General features: G+C 48.2%; 1 protein-coding gene across 3 annotated transcripts; it reads right to left on the bottom strand.

The window, feature by feature from the left end:
- Positions 1 to 324: 324 nt before the first annotated feature.
- On the bottom strand, positions 325 to 12,009 carry GRP (gastrin releasing peptide). 3 transcript variants are annotated; one of them, XM_002925722.4, is made up of 3 exons: positions 11,871 to 12,009; positions 6,766 to 7,008; positions 325 to 691 (listed from the first exon to the last, which is right to left on the bottom strand). In XM_002925722.4, the coding sequence occupies exons 1-3, from the start codon at positions 12,007 to 12,009 to the stop codon at positions 636 to 638; spliced, it is 438 nt and encodes a 145-aa protein (XP_002925768.1). In that variant the 3' UTR covers positions 325 to 635. The 3 variants fall into 3 exon arrangements, with proteins under 3 accessions (XP_002925768.1, XP_011231260.1, XP_019661994.1); XM_011232958.3 differs by having other exon boundaries at positions 325 to 670; XM_019806435.2 differs by having other exon boundaries at positions 325 to 694; positions 6,788 to 7,008.
- Between the last annotated feature and the right edge of the window lie 7,404 nt (positions 12,010 to 19,413).

Raw genomic sequence — 19,413 nt, 5'->3', positions numbered from 1 at the left:
ATAAAACTGTTAGGAGGAGAATATTGGTAACATTGGCAAAATACCTGGTCATGGTAAGGGCTAAACAAATGGGAATTAAGTGGCAAGTAAGCCTCTACCTTCAGCCTAGCCCCTGCGATGGTAAGGATAAGGGAATATGAGCTTCTAGTTGAAGCCTCTAGAAAGGCTATATGTCACTACAAGGAGTCAGTAAGTGGCCTTCAGAAGGGAGAGTTAAACATCCGACCTGCCTTCAGCAGTGAGCACACAAGTTCATCATCAAGCTGTTTATTAGTCTCTGCCACATCCTTTCATTTGGAATTGAAATAAGAGAACTACCTGCCCTTTGGACAATGTGCTTACGTTTTTTATTGTGAATGGTAACAGGTTGGGGACTAGAATCTCATTGACAAATAGCTTAGCTGTAAAGAGCATTAATTCGAAGACCCTTTATGGACAGTTATTCACAGCAAACAAATTCAAAACAGAAGATGCTGCTTGAAAATCATGAATTTAGTTAGGGTTGAAAGATACAAGAATAGTTAAGTGTTTTGCGCCAAGGGAATCTGGTTGACGATCCAGTAGAATCGATGCCCGTAGAACAGTCTCTTAAGGGTTTTGCTTTGCTTCGTTGAGAGAGGCCGTTGTTGTCCTGGTTAGTTCAGCTGGGGGGTCCTTCCCTCATGTTGACCTGGAGCAAAGAGTCCACCAACTTAAAAAATATTAAAAAGACGGAAGCAATCACAGTTAGTGATCCTGAAGTCCACTTCTAGAGGCAAATACATTCCCAACAAACCATCAGCATCACTTGGGAGCTTGTTAGAAAAGCACATTCCTAGGTCTATCCCAGACCTAGTGAATTGGAACCTCTGAGGGTAGAGTGCAGTGATCTGGGCTTTCAGAAATCGCCAGGTGACTCTGAGCATGTCCACGCCTGAGAATGACAGCTGTCCCCCGAGAGAGAGAAACTGACTTCCTCTCTTTCCGGAGCCGCTAGAGGTAGGGCTCTTTTGTTCTATTGGTTTAACTTGTATCCTGATATGACTATTCAGGTCTATTTTGACCAAAGTTGGAAATTCAATGCATGATTGCCGGGAATTTGTTACTACAGGGTCGGCAGGTTAGGGGGACTATGAGCAAGAATATGGAATCTTAATTCTCGCTTTGCTTACTTTGGCAATGCCTCATTGCACAAATCAAAGCCAGTTTATGAATCACCCGATTGCACATTACGAAGCCACGACTGCAAGGGGTAGTGGTGTGCAACTTGGGAACGGGAGCTAATTTGGATTTCTGCCAATTCTAAATTGATTGTGGTTTGCTTGTTGGGACTTCTGCTCACATTCAGACTAAAGAAAGAATCAGTAGTTGTAATGTTGAAATACGCCTTTGTTCCCATATAACACCCTTTATATGCTGAGATGAGAAACTCGAGCTTATTCTGTCTTCCAAGATTCTCTGGCCCTTCAGGTTCCCCAGCGGCCAGACGCTCCATTTGTTTCTAATAAAGAAATTCCTGGTAGTCTCAGGCCAGTTATTACCTGCTCTGTGGCTCAACTGTCTTGACCAGGTGCTCATGAGGCCAGGGCCTGGGGTTCAATTCCCACACAGACCAATTAGTTTCGCTTTTCTCCATGTGCCCGGGCTGTACTATGTAGTGTCGCCAGGCTGCCTAAGATGCTTCCATCCGTCTTGCAATATGAGCCACTGGTCATAAAAGGGGCCGGTGGAAGAGGTGGGGGAGGATCCATGAAGCCCCCACATTGGCTCAAAATACTGAGTCTGAGCTGTGTGGCTCAGGGAAAGGGACGTAAAGCTACAAGGAAAAGAGGAGGTGGTAACCCTAGGAAGATCAAGGACCCAGTGGCAGGAGGGAGGGGTCCATTACTGGTGGGGGGAGCTATATTTGAGGTGGGGGTGACTTCACTCTGCACCTTCACAGCAACTCTCAGGGTAATCAGGGACCTTTTAGTTATTCTCGATTACACGTTGCTGCTTTTCCTGTATTTGGAACCTCCTTTGCAGCGTTTCACATATTAAGAAATAAAACCCTTATTCTCTGTGCTGATTTGATGGGACGGTGGGAGCCATCCCTTAAAAGTGAAGGCAAACTCATACATTTACTTGCTTTCCATAACACTCTCTGCAATGCACTCCCAGGCCCCTTTCTTCCTGTCCACCAAATAAGAGAAAAAAACAAAGGCTGCAAAGAACCATGGTCTACATCCAAATTACAAAAGGAACTCGAAGGCCAACTTCAACCTTCACTGAAACTCAAGACAATCCATAGTCACATCTCGGATTACAGATTAGGCCCCGGGGCTGACTTGAACACTGTTTCATGGGATAGAAACCATTGGGTAAAAGTCCATTAATTTTTTGTGATAAGGGTACAGTTAAAAGATGAAGGTTAACCTTGAAAATGATGGGTCATAATGGCTAATGAAGTTCCGGAGCTCGTTTGCCATGATACAGTAGTCTAGATTCAGTGCACGTTTATCCAGATCTTTCCTGAATTAAGTAAATATCTCTGCCACCAAAACATAGGAAGATGCTCCGAGTTTCTGACTACAGCTCTGAGAGATTTGGCAACAGGACTTCATGTTATATTACTAAAATGGGAGAGGAGAGTGTATGTGGATAGTTTTTAATTTTAAGAAAAGTCCTTCAGCCTTTGAAAATTCCTGCTGCTACTTCTGGCAACGCTCGGCTAAGTTATTAAACTTCTTTGTAACACTGAGCGATATATGGGTTTCTAATAGAACCATTCTCTTGGTACTGTCTCTTTGTGAATAAGAAAACTGGAGGATGTTTTCGATTTGCATATCATCATTCTTCCAAAGCACGAAGAGTGATAAACTCTTTTGGTCTGTGCAGCAACTACACTAACTGTTGAATTTTCTCATATCCCTGGGAAATGTATCCAGAAGAATGGTACCGACGTGTGCAATAGTTCGTTATTTGACTTAAGGTGGAATGAAATGCAGGGCGCCTGGGTGACTCAGTCAGTTGGGCGCCAACTCTTGGTTTTGCCTTGGGTTGTGATCTCAGGGTTGTGGGATTGAGCCCCACACCGGGCTCCATGCTCAGTGAAGGGTCTCCTTCCCAGTCTCGCTCTTCCCCTCCCCCACTCACGTGCACTTTCTCTCTCTCAAGTAAAGTCTAAAAAAAAAAAAAACAGGTGGTATGAAATGGGATGGGCCTCCTAAACTTGTAAAAAGAAGAAAAACAAAACATAATAAGATATAGTAGAAAATCAAGACCTGATTATGAAAAGATGACTTAGTTTCTCCTGCGTCACATGTATAGTGATAAATACTGTCCCACTGAAACAGTGTCTGTCACTGCCCACTCAGTCCACCCGACACTATGACCACTCAGAGATCTTTCTGGAGCTATTCATAATTGGCTTCACAGCTTAGAGAATATGCTTCTGACTATGATAGGAAAACTTTTATTTTTAAGGAAGGAGCTGAATGTTTATTTTTTTAAAAAGATTCAGGGGCGCTTGGTTAAGCGTCTGCCTTCAGCTCAGGTCAAGCCCCGGGTCCGGGATCCCCACTCAGCAGGGATTTTGCTACTCCCTCTCCCTCCGCTCCTCTCCCAGCTTGTGTTCTTTCTCGCTCACTCTCTCTCAAATAAATAAATACTTTTTTTGTAGATTTATTTATTTATTTGAGAGAGAGAGGCAGAGGGACAGAAAATCTCAAGCAGACTCCCCGCCGAGCACAGAGCCCAATGGGGAGCTCGATGGACCCTGAGATCATGACTCGAGCCAAAATCAAGAGTCAGCCGCTTAACCAACTGACCCACGCAGGTGCCCCAGGAGCTAAATTAAAAGCAAACAGACAAACAAACAAAAAACATTTCAAATTTATGCAGAGCCAGGGTTGGGGGAATAAAGCCACTCAAAGTGGATATTGAAGTTTCACTCAAAAAGGAAATGAGTTGTGAGTGTAAGTCCATTTCAGTGTTTGCAAAATGGCTTTGAGGCTTCTGTCGTGGGGATCGTGGTTACTCCTCAGACAAAGGAGAATGCGCTGCTCTTGGACATCCACCCACAGGAAGCCCATCAAGTCAGCTGACCAAGAAGAGGCCTCAGCCAGGGGCTAAGAAGTCCATCCCAAATTCCCGGAGCCCTCAGTGCCCTGTAATCCACCAACAAAGAAGGGAGCTGGTTGTGACCCCAATAACACAGGTGTGGGCAAGAGAATCACTCGGGGCTTTGGACAAAGTTGCTACTTATTTCTGTATTGGTGGGTTTAATACAGATTTTCTCCCTGAATAAAGGCAACTAGAGATTTTCTCCCTTTGTGCTTAACGCAACAAACGAACTTTCCATTTGTGTTTAGCATCGAGAATCCACAGTAGACCAAAGCGCTGTGAAACACAGAGCCTCCCTCCAGAGAAGCCGGCTGATGCTTGGCAAGGCCAGCCCTGAGCCTCTGCAAAGGGGCCATCCATCCAAGAGTTAATCGCCATGAAGGAGTGAAGGTGCCAGCTCCCCAAGCTCTGTGACTGAACCGCAATATTATTATTGTCAGAAACAATGAGAAGCAAGGCTACTACTATATCCCGCATCCTTTGTATTTAAGATCCATGGGGACCCACCGGTCCCCAACAGACGCTTCACGTGGCAGCAGACTGTCCACGGAGCGGGCGTGGGCTCCTGCCCTGCTCTCACCAGTGAAAAGCTATGTGACTCATCTCCGTTTCCTCACCTTTAAAACGGAGAGAATAATAGAATTTTCTTGAACCTTCCTCCTAAGCCTGCTGTGAGCATGAACAGAGAAAGTGGAGGCGAACTGCTTTGCCTGGTACTTGGATTATGGCAATCACTCAATAAAAGTAGGTAGAATTGTGATTATTATTATTTTTGCTTTTTATATGCATTTCATGGAAACTTCTTCAAGGTTAATGAGAATCACTTCATTTTCGGTTGCTTTGCTTTGCTTTCCTCCTATAAATTTTTTATTCTCTCTTTCATCCCATTTACTGTCTTTGTATCTAAGCAATGCCAGTTTGGTATAATTCTTCCTCCCTCTCTTCTACAAGACCATATACAGGATAAATCAATTGATTAGATATGTCTACCAAGTTTTGAAATACTAATGTGAGACCCAAACTAGGTAATCTCAGAACAAATATAAAAAAGTACTCTTTTGCATAAAAGGTAGCAAACCAGCGTATTCTCTTCTAAAAGCATATGTGACTAGCCCCTTCCACTAGTACTCATCAAAAACAAACATAGGGCATGTCACCAGAGAAAAGGGAAACAAAAGCAAAAATGAACTATTGGGACTTCGTCAATATAAAAAGCTTCTGCACAGTGAAGGAAACAGTCAAGACAACTAAAAGGCAGCCTACGGAATGGGAGGAGATATCTGCAAATGACCTATCTGATAAAGGGTTAGTATCCAAGATCTATAAAGAATTTATCAAACTCAACATCAAAAAAATCCCAATAACCCAGTCAAGAAATGGGCAGAAGACACGAACAGACACTTTTCCAAAGAAGACATCCAGATGGCCAACGGACACATGAAAAGATGCTCAGCATCCCTCAGCATCAGGGAAACGCAAATCAAAACCACGATGAGATGTCACCTCACCCCTGTCAGAATGGCTAAAATGAGCAACACAGGAAGCAACAGGTGTTGGCGAGGACGTGGAGAAAGGGGAACCTTCTTACACTGCTGGCGGGAATGCAAACTGGTGCAGCCACTCTGGAGAACAGTATGGAGGTTCCTCAAAAATTTAAAAATAGAGCTACGCTGTGATCTAACAATTATACTACTAGGTATTTACCCAAAGGATACAAAAATACAGATTTGAAGGGGTACAAGCACACAATATTTATAACAGCATTATCAAGAATGGCCAACTATGGAGAGAGCCCAAATGTCCATCAACTGATGAATGGATAAAGAAGGTGTAATACACAGACACACACACACAGACACACACACTGGAATATTACTCAGCCACCAAAAAGAATGAAATCTTGCCATTTGCAATAATGTGAATGGAGCTAGAATATATTATGCTAAGTGAGATAAATCAGTCAGAGAAAGACAAATACCATATGATTTCACTCATATGTGGAATTTAAGAAACAAAACAGATGAACATATGGGAAAGGGGGGGAAAGGAGAGAGAGAAACAAACCATAAGAGACTCTTAATAAGAGAGAACAAACTGAGGGTTGATCGAGGGAGGCGGGTGGGGGATGGGCTAGATGGTGACGGGCATTAAGGGGGGCATTTGTTGTGATGAGCGCTGGGTGTTGTATGTAGGTGATGAATCACTGACATCTATTCCTGAGAGCAATATTGCACTGTATGTTAACTCACTAAAGTTTAAATAAAAATTAAAACCAACAAACATAGGGATTGACTCAAACAATGTCTGGCCTCCCTTTCAAAATATTCTGGGAGGGCCTGGTGGATTAAAAAATCCCATCAATGTACAATCACTAATAAGCATGACTACTGATAAAACTCCTAAATTGGAGGTTGGCACCAATATCCCTTTGATTTGCTAAGAGGAAAAATCATGTATTACATTGAAAGGAAATTACACGGAAGTGTCTACTCATTTCTCAGCATGTATTGGTGTCAGCCTAATTAAGTGGTTCTGAAGACTTGCACTATAAACAATTTTATTCTTATGGACTCCAACCTAACCTCCTTCCAACTCTCCCCAAACACCTCCACCCCTCATCCCACCCCATGCCACCCCACCGCACCCCACCCCACTAGCCCTCTCCCACCCAGTACTTTATACCTTTAGGTTTTGAACCTAGAATTTTAAAGTTGCTGTCATCCTGGTAATCCCAAACAGACTGGGGAATGCCCAGGGTTTCCCTTTGAGGTGACTGATGGCTTCCAGTCCCCTTAGCTTCTAGAAGACTTAGCAAATTCCTTGCAGCTTCTTCCCACCGAATGTATTCTCGCAGCTGCTGCTCCAGGCTCCCTCCCTCATAAACATGTGGGGACTCTCCTGTGCTCTTCTTCCCCATCAAGTGCCCTGTGGAAACAAAAACAGAAACAGACTACCGACAACTGAACCGAGGGGAACGAATAAACAAGAAATTTCAGGAGACGCTAATTACGTTTGCATTGCTTCCTCCAAAGTGCAGAATAAATAGCATTTTATTATCAAACGTTAGCTCGTAATCGATGGACATCTTTTGCTACGTGTTCAGAATGTGCCACAAGCTGGACACAATCTACGACCGCAGCGCAGGGGCCCCAGGTGGGGTCCCAGCACCTCTGCTAACCAGCGAGGTGACCTCTGCCAAGGGTTGAGCATCCCCAGCCCTCCGTTTTCTCATCTCCACAATGAGCAGGTCGGACTCGATGAGACCTAAGGAACCTTCCATATCTGCAATGCTGCCGCCAACTCTGCGTGCCCCGAATTCTACTCCCAGCTGAACGATGGAAGTTAAACGTTTTCTTCAGCTGCTTCTGAATTGCTGCTGAAAAGAAGAGTCTTGGCGCTTTTCTTTGTGTGATTAAAAAAGATGTTGGTTTCCTCCGGGCTCTAATACAAATGGACCAAAGGAATTTTTCATTTAAACTTCCTTAGAATTTTAGCTGAGACTGAATCTAGAATTGTCACTTAGAAATTCATTCGTTGAGTATGTCATGAAAAACGAGGTGGAAACAAGTTCTGAGCAACGCTTCTCAGCCACATAAATGCAGAATTTTCTCCGAGATGTCTCAAAGGGTCCGTGAAAGGCTACCAATGGCTCCAAGGGTGTGCACTTGCCTTATAAATGATTAAAAGTTGCTGTGGCGGGGGGGAAGGCCACTAACAATATGGAAATTCATGTATGCAAGTGGGGATAGCCACCGGGTCAGAAGCAGGCATGGAGTTCAAGGTCTACATTCCTAACACCTTAGCCCCTTGCCAATAATACCCATATTATCTTATTTACTTTCCTTAGTGTTTTTTCCCATCTCTCTGCAATCGGATTTTATAGTACTTTTAAACTCCTGATACTAGTAAAACTATGAGGCTTTTGATTTAAAGCTCACGAGGAAAACTCTTTGTGGTTCCAGTGTTGTCCGGCATTAGAAGGATTGAAGGCAAACTTTGTGGGAATAGCGTTTGACGGACCTCAGCCTCTTAAAAAGGCAAGAGCTCTGTCCACCAACAGAGAAGCCCTCCTCGTGCCTATTGTTGGCGTGTGCTTACAGGACGTTTCACTCAATCTAGTCCACAATAAGTTCGATGCAAATGAGACTTGCCAAAGGTCACTCACATATGAACAAAGATTCTAAGATTAAAATCAGCTCACAGACCAGACTCTACTATATCCTACTGCTTTGAAGTGTCTTTAAACTTCCTAAATATAGAAGGCAGGTAGAAATCAGTCTGGGGTCTGGAAAGAAGGGTAAGGTCTACCAGAGGCTTTCTAATGTTATCAAAAGGAAAAGAGATCATATCTATCAGTGTATCATGACTCATTATGTGACTCAGAAAAATTAATTCTGTGAGTATCGGGGAGCCTTAAAATGTGGTTTTACTGCATTGCAGCGTGAGCACCTGTGAAGTCATTCAGGACGTGACACCTCACACAGTTTCGACACCTGACTGAGGACATGGTCCCAACTCAAGGATGGGCTCCTCCGTTATCTGCTTGGTCAAGTTGGTGCCCGGATATCCATGAAATCACCTGGCTTTTAGACATAACAGTGATTATGTGGCCCAACTTCCCAGGAAGCGGGGAAGCATTTGGCTTTATTTGTAGGGAGGAAATTGAATCATGATAATGGGAAAGCAGGATTAGAACCCGATGCTCCAGGAATGACCTCAGTCACTCTTAGCCTCCCTCACTGCTCTTGTCTGGTTAGGATGCTAGAAATGAGAAAGATGCTAGGGTCAATGAAGCAGAGAGGCCATGGAGATGTTTTTCCCAATAAGAACTTCATTTTTGTCATGCCTGAATAATTTGGTGGACTTTTGTAAAACGGGAAGATAAAGTAATCCTCCGTTCTGTGGTTGATGTCATATAGTTCCTCCTGACAGCGTACAGGGCTGATATTTGGTGGGTCATGGTGTTCAGACTCCTACCCCCAGATCCAGAGACTGGTCAAAGGGAAGTGCACACTGCCCAGGTCCTGTTTCACTTTGGAGCTGGCTACTACCAACCAAATAGTCGTCTCCATGGCGACACGGATGCTCTGCCCACTTCCACTTCTCCCATCATCGTTTGTTATGTGTACGTGTCATAGTAATAGAGATCTCAGCATAGACAAAAGACAGGCCCTTGGGGGAAAAAAAAACACAAACCTTGCCCAGAAGTAAAATAAATGAATAAATAAATAAAAGCTTTTGTCCCTCTTAATCACATAAAAACACCACTACCACAGAAGGCTTGGAACATAAATGAATTTCCTTGAACTCAAAATTTGAAGATCACCCCAACTTAGGAAAATCTCCATTACGACAGAGTGTCGAGCCCTTCTAAGAGCTAGTTTTTCTGGAGTGATCCTAAAACTACATTTCACAGTCTCTGGGGCAGCACTCCCACGGAAAGCCATTCTGCAACTGAACACTGGTGTTTTGGAATTCAGCCTTCCAGGACATTCGTGATGTCAGTGTTAGAGCCACGCTTGGGAGCATTTCGTGGGAGCAGAGGGGATGGTCACTAGTAGTAGTGCCGACCTGTATTTTCATACCTATATTTCGCACAAACAAAACATGTCCAGAAACATCAAGCCAGAGAAGAATTTAAGTTTTCCATCTGTTAACTTGCTTTCCACTGCCACACCATGCTTCTCTCAGCTTCGAGAAGCAATTCCCTTAACAAACCTGCAAATTTGTGCTGACAGCTTCCTCATGGACAGCAATATGTAGCCTGAGTTGGAGATAATTAAAACGAAACTGCATGTCTCCAGTGATTGAGGAGGACAGGCATTTACTTAGGAGAGTGGAAAGCTAAATTTAAAATCTAACATCGTTCCTGCTTATGAGTGTTCAGATTCCCAGAGAGCATGTCTCTCCAAAGCAAACTTTTTCTCAATCACATGTTATTTTAGACCCAACTGTGATTTTCTACTTCACCTCCCTCTGTCTCTTGTTCTCCATCAACTCTGCACAGCCGGCCAAGAGAGAAAAAGGGGAAAGAGTGCATTCGAGAACAAACAGGAAGATAAGAAAATGGGGGGTTGCCACTGGTTGGTGTGCTCTTGGATCAGGGACCCCCAAGCGCCACCATGAGGAGTGTTTCAATGCCAGACCCCCTAGACCCCCAGGGACAGGTGTGCTAGGAACCACGGCCATCAGGGTGAGCTTGCATCAGAAACAACATGATTCTAGGGGCCCAGATGACTCTCTTGTCCTCCTTTTGGCCTGTAAGGGCTGTCTAATAATAAGCCTTTTTAGTCCAAAAATATGGACGAGCCAAAAGAGGTTGGAAACCTGGGACTTGCATTCCACCTTTCCAGCTCACTGGCTGGTGGCTGGACTGACTGGACAAGGGCAACGTGGTCTAAATTCCCAGAAGGCCTTTTCAAGCATGAATTCAAGGTTCGGCTTTGGAATACCTTCGAAATAGCCTTCTCTCTTTGAGAGTGGGGGTTTTTCATCTTCAGCCCTCCCAGCCTCTCCTCTCCATGTTCCCGGTGTCCCCTCAGAGATCACAAATACCTTCATCCCTGGGGCCGCCAGGACTCGGCCAAGGGTTCTTTTAGGGGCGATGAAAACTACCCTGTCGGCAGCCCTGAGTTCTGGATTTCTCTGACAGAGGATATGCAACACCGAGGAGCAAAGGACTTGACCGGTCAGCCTCACCTCTTCCCGTAAATGCATCCCGGTCCTCACACCATCTGTGGCTGGGCTGGTATCTGGATTAGCAAGTACCCTTCCAACACACCCTCCCCCACTCCGAGTAGATGGGTAAAGAAACAGTGAAATGCACACCACCCACACCGGCGCCGCCAGCACCACCACCCCTTAAATCCCTTTAGGATCGACCCGCTTCTGGGGAATAGTTGGGGCCGCGGTAGCCGGCTACCTGGGGAGGCTTCGGAGGGAGCTGGAAGCTTTGCACTGGCCCGACAGAGGCTATGCTGGGCGCGGGGGAGATCCCCGGGTGACGTTGGGTGGGCGCGAGGTGGAGGGGCCGCTACCCTCCAGCCAGTTGCGGAAAAGCTGTGGGGTAGCGCCCCGCTGCCGTCCCCCCGGAAGGCGCCCTCCCCGCCGCGACTGGGGTTCTGGGCCCGGAGCAGACCCGGACGTGTGGGCAGAGGGAAGGGGGAAGGAGCGAGGGGAGGCCGCAGATCTAGAGAGACGGAGGACAGCGGGGTCTCGGGGACGGAGAGGCCGGAATCGGCGTGCGGAGCCGGCGCCCGGGGCCTGCGAGAGGGAAGGGGGAGGGCTGGGCGAGAGGGCGGGGGAGAGGAAAGCGCCGCAGGGGCGGAAGGACGCGGGGAACTCAGGAGAGCCCCAGACAAGGGGCGGCGTTCCGGGCGCGCGCGCCGAGCCGCCAGCGACCCCAGGACGGGCTCCCACACCTGTGGCTTTGCGCGGCGCCCGGCGGTCGGAATCCCGGGGCTCCGGGACGCGCTCGGGGACCCGGCTCCCCACGTCGTTCAGGGACAGAAGCGTGCGAGACGAGGCTACCATCGGGCGGATAAAAGGAGGTGTGGGGTAGGTGAGAGGGCAGGTTGGCTCGTTCCGAGAGCCGACCCGGGCGCCCGCGGGAAGAGGGAGGGGAGCGCGAAAGGACCACCGGCGCCGCCCGAGGCTGCTCAGGGACCGACGGCTTCCCAGGACGGGCAAGGGGAGGGGGACGGCGTGGAGCCTGGGGAGATCGGAGTGGAAAGGTCGCGGCGGCGGGCTGGGGTCCCGCCGAGGACTGGAGCGCGCGGGACACTCACCCACCGCCCAGTGGTTGCCGCGCGGGTACATCCTGTCCAGCATGGTCCCTGCGCCCGCCGGCACCGGGGCGGCTGGCCCCCGGGGCGCCTGGCAGAGGACCAGCGCCAGCAGGACGAGAGGGAGCTCGCGGCGGCGCATGGTCCCGGCGGGAAGCCCTCGGAGCGCGCGGTGAGGCCGGCGGAATGCGCTCTCCCCACGGAGCGGTGGCGCGAGAACCCGGACTCGGAGAGCACGCCGCCGCGCCCGCGCTGCCGCCGCCTCCACGAGGCCCCGACTTTATACGGCAGCCCGGGCGCGGGCGGGGGGGGGGCGGAGGGCTCTTCTCCCGCGGCCCCGAGCGCTCTGACGTCTCTCTGCAGCGAGCCGGGGCTTTGGGACAGCAGTCCCCGAAAATCATCCATCTTCTAGCGGAGGGAGGGAAGGGCTGTGCCCACTGCCCCTCTCGACCTGCCCTCGTAATCCTGTTCGCCCGGCCCGCATCGGATTCATTCCTCGACGCCTCCGCGGCAACACGGTTTCACCGATCTCCACCCCAGCGTCACCCGGGGTTCTGCCGGGTGAGCCGCCTTCGGATCCTATAAGGGGGAGCCGAGACCCCGCGGCCGGATCCCAGGGGTGGGGCAGGGCAGGGAGGAGGGGGGGAAGCACAGAGGAGCGCGCTTTCAAGCCGGGCTTTGCTGGAGGGGGATGGAACTTGGATGGCAAGGGACTTGGGATTCTCACACCTTTCCCCCTCCGTGGACCACCTCCCTCCTCGAGGCCCCAGTCCACAGACACTCGCCTCCCTCTTACGGAGTCCCCTTCTCACCACCACCATCACCAATAAGTAATACCCTCATCCCACCTCGGAAAGGGCATTTCAGAGTTGCCCTTGCCCACTTGTATGGTGAGATGCAGGTCGCAGCGGGAAGGATAGGGCATGTGAACAGAGCTAACAATAATTTTATTATACACCTGGCCCTTTCATAAGCATATTGCTTCCACGAAGAAGCTGCTATTACGCCGATTTTCCTAGGCCGCGTCTGCCAGAAAGCTCGAGCTGCTGCGCACACACCTCTCTAGGGTCGCTCAACTTCCCTCCGCTGCTTCTGTTCTCAGATGTGAAGAACGGCCAAGGGCCCGACTCCCGAGGTTCCCGATGCCATGGATACAAAGGGGATGGACCCCAGAGCAATGCCAGGGTAAACAGGAGCTGGGAGGATGCTGTTGCCCACGGTTAGGCTGGCAGCGCTGGGGGCTGTTTGCGCGCTCCTGCAGGGCTCTTCCTCACCGGTGCTGGGGACTTGTCTCTCTGGTGGGTCCCTGGTGGGTCCCTGGTGTTGTCAGCTCTGGTGTCAGTACTGTAGAAGTTGAAATCCTACACGGTTCTCCACATAGCGGGTGATTCACTACATTTGTGCCATTGTGAGATGATTACATGGGCACATTGCATGACTGACTATCCTTGGGCTTGGAAGAGTATTTCCATGCGTGTATCTGGCTATAAGGTTAAAAAAAAAAAAAAAAGCTAATTTCAAGATCACGTTATTAGCCACAGAAATGCAGTTACTACTATCCTGAGGGAATGACCCAAGTGACAACAGCAAAAGTCCACACGTGGCCTGGACTCCATCTGTCCTGTCTTCCCAGGCTCTGCATCCATCCCATCAGTAAGCAGACGTTCCACTGTCAAGTGATCATCCATAGATTTACTGCCTCCCCCTTGGCCGTGAACTTCTCTTGGTCTTGTCCCCTTGTGTTCCTGCAGAGAAGCTGGGTCACAGTAGTGTTTAATATGTATCTGACACATGAACAACTAACCTGAGAAGTGGTCAGGTCTAAATGCCTTCTACAACTTTGGGTCTTTGGAGGAGCTTTCAACCTTTATCTTTCCAGATTAAGTTGTAGAAAACTGTTCCTTCCCTTTGTTTAATCAAGATTATTTTAGGATCTTTAAATGGAAAAACCACTGGAAGTACATTAAAATGTAGGAACAATTGTACAAGGGCAACTCTTCTGCTAATTCAGGCAAACTGCTGTTTCTTGGGTCTCTTGCAGGCCAGGGAATACCTGGGTCCCTCCATCCACTCCTGGTTTTCCTCTAAGCAGCCCAGCATACAGGCTGTCTGCACCCAGTCTTGGGCGTGGACATGTGACCTGCTTGGCACCCCATAAGGGCAGTAACTGTGTCAGTCTTACTCAGGGCTGCATTCACAGTGCCTGGCCCGGTCCTGGGCACCGAGAAGAGACTCCATAGATGCGAATGGATACACTGTTGTGCAGATATAAGAGCCCGAGTCCTACCCCCTAACCAGAAAAGACAATGGATTGTTACCAGCTAGAGAAAGAAACCATACCATGTTTGATTTGGCCAGTGTTGAATGAGCCCGGACAGATCCTAGCTGGGTAACCTCTTCTATGCCTTTTATTTTTTATTTATTTTTAAAGATTTTAAAAATCTGCCAGACAGAGAGAGAAAGAGAACACACAAGCAGGGGGAACAGCAGACAGAGGGAGAAGCAGACTCCCCGCTGAGAAGGGAGCCCGATACAGGGCTCCATCCCAGAACCCCAGGATCATGACCTGAGCTGAAGGCAGACACTCAACCAAGTGAGCCACCCAGGTGTCCCTCTTCTTTGCCTTTTAAAATCGTCACCACAACCCTGCCAGGTAGAGATGATTAACCCCACTGACTTAGTTAGGGGAAAGCTAAACTGCTGTGAGAAAGAAACGTCACAGTGCGATGCCAGGTTCAAAAGGCAGGCCTGTTTCTCTTTCTCGTTACAGGCCAGGGCAGATATTCTCAGTTGGAAAGTAGCCGTGTTCCACACGGGTATTCAGGAACCCGGGCTCTTCTGTCTTGTGTCGCTGCCGTTCCTTCGTGTGCCCCTCCTCAAAGGGCTGTTCTACAAGGAGGGGAGCCTGTACCAGAATGTAAATCAATGAACTGCTTCCTTCATCGAGAACATCTTACTATGTCCAGTCAGCCCTTGTCAGGGGTGAGGAACACATGGGGCCGTACGTAGCAGTGTCCACTCCACGGGGCTCAGAGCAGGGCAGTGTTCCCTGAAAAGAAGGCATGAGCGGATGGGCACCCACTGTCTCATGCGCCATGGCCCTTCTCCCCAGACCCTCAGGTACACGTTGTCTTGTGCCTGATATTCCACGGTTGGTGCTTTTCCTTTTAGCCCAGTGACTCCCAGACATTGCATCACTAAGGGCATTTTTAGAACTAATGTCTCCCATAGAATTCAGGTTGGATGGGCCTTTTATTGCGAAACAGACCATATTGCTTAGATTTCCCATTTTCACTCACCACAGACCTAAGGAACCGTCCATCAGAATTTCTAATCATGTTGAAATAAGTAGTATTACCGCAGATGATCAGTGTAATTCCAGCTTCAATCAGTGGAACATTGATTTTTAGTTAATCTCTGTTCAGCTTCATCTCGTGCAAATGTGTATTTTTAAGGCGACCTCTTGAAATATGGAAACAGGGCTCATCTCTATCATTGCCCGTCACTGCCCAGGTAGGGAGACTCTGCTTAAGATTGAGGGGCTCTGCTGGCTGTCACTGGTCATTTACACACTGGTGTCTGTGAAGGCTTTGAGGGTGGATCTTGCTGCAATGAGATGCCCCGAGATTTCCAGGCCTAGGACAGAGCAAAGGAAGAAAGGCTGAGAAGGGACACGGCCAGGAAGCGGGCAGTTGTGTGTGGCATGTGCGTGGGTTCTAACGTGGCCTCCGCCACGCAGCAGCGACTATGGGACCTCAGGCCAGCCGCTTAGCATCCACATCCTCGTCTCTTTGTCTGTAAATCGAGTTGGTGTTAAGAGGATTAAATGAGGTCATGTTGTATTTCTCGACTGGCAGCGGCTTATTTATTTTAATTAATGATGGAGAAATATAATTAAGGCAAGCTAATTTTTTTTTAAGATTCTATTTATTTATTTGAGAGAGACAGAGAGAGAGTGTGTGCACACGGGCTGGGTTGAGGGGCAGAGGGAGAAGCAGACTCCCTGCTGAGCAGGGAACCCGATGTGAGGCTGGGTCCTAGGACTCCAGGATCATGACCTGAGCCGAAGGCAGACGCCCCACTGACTGAGCCACCCGGGCACCCCAGGGCAAGCTCATTTTTATCTTACACTGTGAGCTTCAAGATAGCATAATTCCCTTGTTCAGTGCCTAACCCAATGCCCCAGGCTGTTCGGCTCCACTTAGTGAGCAACTATTAAGTACCAGGCACTGTGCCTGGTCCTCTGTACATTCACTCGTGTCATCTTCCCGGCTGTCCGAAGACATGGATGTTATTTATCCCATTTTATACATGTGGACACTGAGGCCCGGAAAAGGAACTGTCTTGTCCGACGTGCAGATGGTAATTGGCAGAGCCAAGAGTCGACCTCAAATCCATCTGATTCCCAAGCTCTAAGTTTGGTAGGTCTGGTAAAAATGGACTTCTTTGTAGTTCCAGAACTTTTCTGGGGCTTGGTAAGTTTCATCTCAAGACATAAAAAGTATACTAAAAATAATTTTAGAATGGATATTGGGGATTAATTGTGAGAGGCCTTTGGTCGAAATCTCACTGCGGACCTCTCTGTTTGCTTGTTTTCAGCTGTTGCCCACTCCCCATCCCACCCTGCCTCTAGATTTTTGCACATCGCCTTCCAGCTCGCTCGTGGAAGTGGGCAGAAGTGGTGGGAACATATCAATTTGCTTTCCGGAGAGGCTCATCGTTTTGGCTACAGCAGGGACGGCCAGAGTCCCAAAATACAGCCCACCATGTCTGAAACTGAAAAGATAATTCTGAGATCTGTCTCCTTGAACATCCTACCACGGGATCCTCCTTGAAATCCGGATGCTCCTGGTATTTCATTGATTACCTTCCATGGTCTTCTGAGTGACTGGAGAGATCCAGCCATTACCCTGGATTCCAGACTTACAGTGTATGGACTTCAGGGCTTCTCAGCCTCGGCACTATTCAGATTTGGGACCAGGTGACTCTTTGTTGCGGGGACTGCCCTGGGCATTGAAAGATATTTAGCAGGAGCTTGGGTCTCGAGCTGTTAGATGTTAGTAGCACCCCTCAGTGTGACAACCAAAATGTCTGCAGACATTGCAAATGTCCCCTTGGCAGGGGACAAATGCCCCCAGCTGAGATCTTGTCTAACCCAACTGCTCACCCTCCTTAACTATTTTCCTGCCCCATGCTCCTTGGGCTCCCCCTTGAACACCCCAATGCTGGAGAGCTCACTCTCCTCCTCTTCAGAGAACGCTGGAGATGTTCCAGAGAACATTGTTCAGAGAACATTGGAAAACGCTTCCTTATAGTGAGCGTTTTTAGCTTCCCCCATCACGTGGTCCTACTCTGCCCTGTTCAGTCCCTGAAGTGCTACAAACCCTATCATCCCTGCCCTAATTCTTCTCGACATTAGGTTTTCCCGGTGCCATCAACACTTCCTCAAATGTAATGCTTGCCCCTCCCCTCCCAATCTTGACTGATCTGGACATCCTCCCGTGTGCCTATGTTCCCTTTAAGCTTAAGAAAGTGAGAGACAGAGGTGGTGCTGAGGGTGACCACAAAGGAATCCCTTGCTTGGATCCTCCCCAGAGGGAGCTGAGCATGGGTCAAGAGGTGTGGTGGGCAAGAGGCACTATTTTCTAGAACTTTCCACAGATATTATGCTTGTCTCACTTGGCCTCCTAGGGAATGAAAGCCACTGTATGAGCTGTTGTCTGTTTTGGGTCAACCCCGAAAGGCTTGGAGGCTTCAGACGTTGTCCCCACCCCTTGGACTGCAGAGAGGTGAGCCCTGGGCTGTAGAAGGGCCAGAGTGGGGGAAGTTCTGGTGCTGAGCAACTCTCTGGCTCTTTCTCCTAAGGTCCCATCCACAGAGGCTGTGCTCTTCATCCTCTCTCCTGGGATATTTGTAAGGACAACAATAAAAAAGACCATGAATGTGAAAGCACTTTCTAGATTCTGTGAGAAGACGACTGCACCAACGTGAAGCATGGTTATCTCCAAATCATCATCCCCCTCCGCCAGCGGGCTTCTCCGGCCGTGACCTCTCAACTCCAGCCAGGCAAAGTTGCAACTGAGTTTAGTAGTGCGTTCCTAAGGAAAATATTATTCAGGAAGGTCTCTGAAATGCTATTAGTTTAATCTGATTTGGCTTATCGAATCAAGGTACGTCTATTCATCTCTCTTATGCTCCTTCTGGATGGCGCCTCGCACTGTGGCACCCAGGTATTCAGACCAATATATCACATTATGACGGGAACGAGGGTGCCTGGTGGGTCAAGTGCACACATGCAGCCTCCCAGCATGACCTCTTGGGAGGGCTGGGGAAGGGGTGGGTCCTTCAGTAGTGTCCTGCTGCATGCATGGCATTTTTCGAAGCCTGCTGACCACAGTGATGAGGAGAATAACGTCAGCTCAAATGAATTAGGTGGACGCTAAGCTGCTTAAAATGATCGATCGTGGCACCTAATATAATAATGTGACGATCCTTTCCGCCAAAATTGGAACTCTAATTCAAGTTCGAACTAGGGTTCGTCCTCTTAAGGTTCAAAGTGGGGTCCCTTTGGCTGTCAGCTAAGACAAAGGAGGGGACACTTCCATAGGTATCCAGACCAGTGAAAACAGTAGTGCTCCAGAAGTCTGGAGGTTTAACTCTATGCGACCCTCTCGTAGTCACAGTATTTATGATAAAGTGAGAATTGCTTTGTATTGATATTCCATTTCACCCTTATTAACAAGTACGTGATTTTATTTTTCCTTTTCTTGGGGAGGGAGGGTCTTAGAAAATGCAGACACGTGCCCATGGTCAAGCAGCTGGCGTTAGAACCCTGGTGGTATGGGGCAGGCCCTCCCTGTTCATCACTTTTTGTTGCTGACCCTGGTACGGCAACTTGTATACTAAGGGTCTAGAGCTTTACCTAATTCACATCTAATTTCTACCTGTCTGCATTAGTCATGCTTCTCCAGAGAGACGAACCAACGGGATGTGTGTATGTATGAATACATACCGATCGATCTATCTACCTCTCTATCCATCTACCTATCGAGAGATTTTAAAGAATTAACTCAAGCAATAGTGGAGGTTTCCAAGTCCAAAATCTGTTGGGCTAGGCCAGCAGGCTGGAGACACAGGGCCAAGTTGCAGAATCCAAATGCAGACTGCAGGCAGAATTCCCTTTTGCTTGGGGGAGGTCATTCTTTTTCTCTAAGGCCTTCAACTGGTTGGGTAAGACCCACCCATATCATGGAGGGCAGTCTGTTTTCCCCCAAGTCTACTGATTTAAATGTTAGTCTTATCTAAAAAGTACTTTCACAAAAACATCTAGAATAATGTTTAGCAAATATCTAGGTATTGAGGTCCAGCCAAGTTGACACATAAAATTAATCATCATACTGTCTCTCTCTCTTGTCAAATTTGGGCAACTGCCATGAATGCCACAGTAATCTCGAAGGCACTCTGCATTTCCTGTAGGCATTGGGCAAATACCGTTTTCCTGGAGTTCCACCAAAGTTGGAATTTTCCAAAGGAACTCGGCTAGAAA

This window comes from Ailuropoda melanoleuca, chromosome 14, assembly GCF_002007445.2.
Source record: "Ailuropoda melanoleuca isolate Jingjing chromosome 14, ASM200744v2, whole genome shotgun sequence".
NCBI classification, from domain to species: domain Eukaryota; kingdom Metazoa; phylum Chordata; class Mammalia; order Carnivora; family Ursidae; genus Ailuropoda; species Ailuropoda melanoleuca.
Note: the sequence above shows the minus strand (reverse complement) of the source record. Positions and strands in the feature narration are given on the sequence as shown.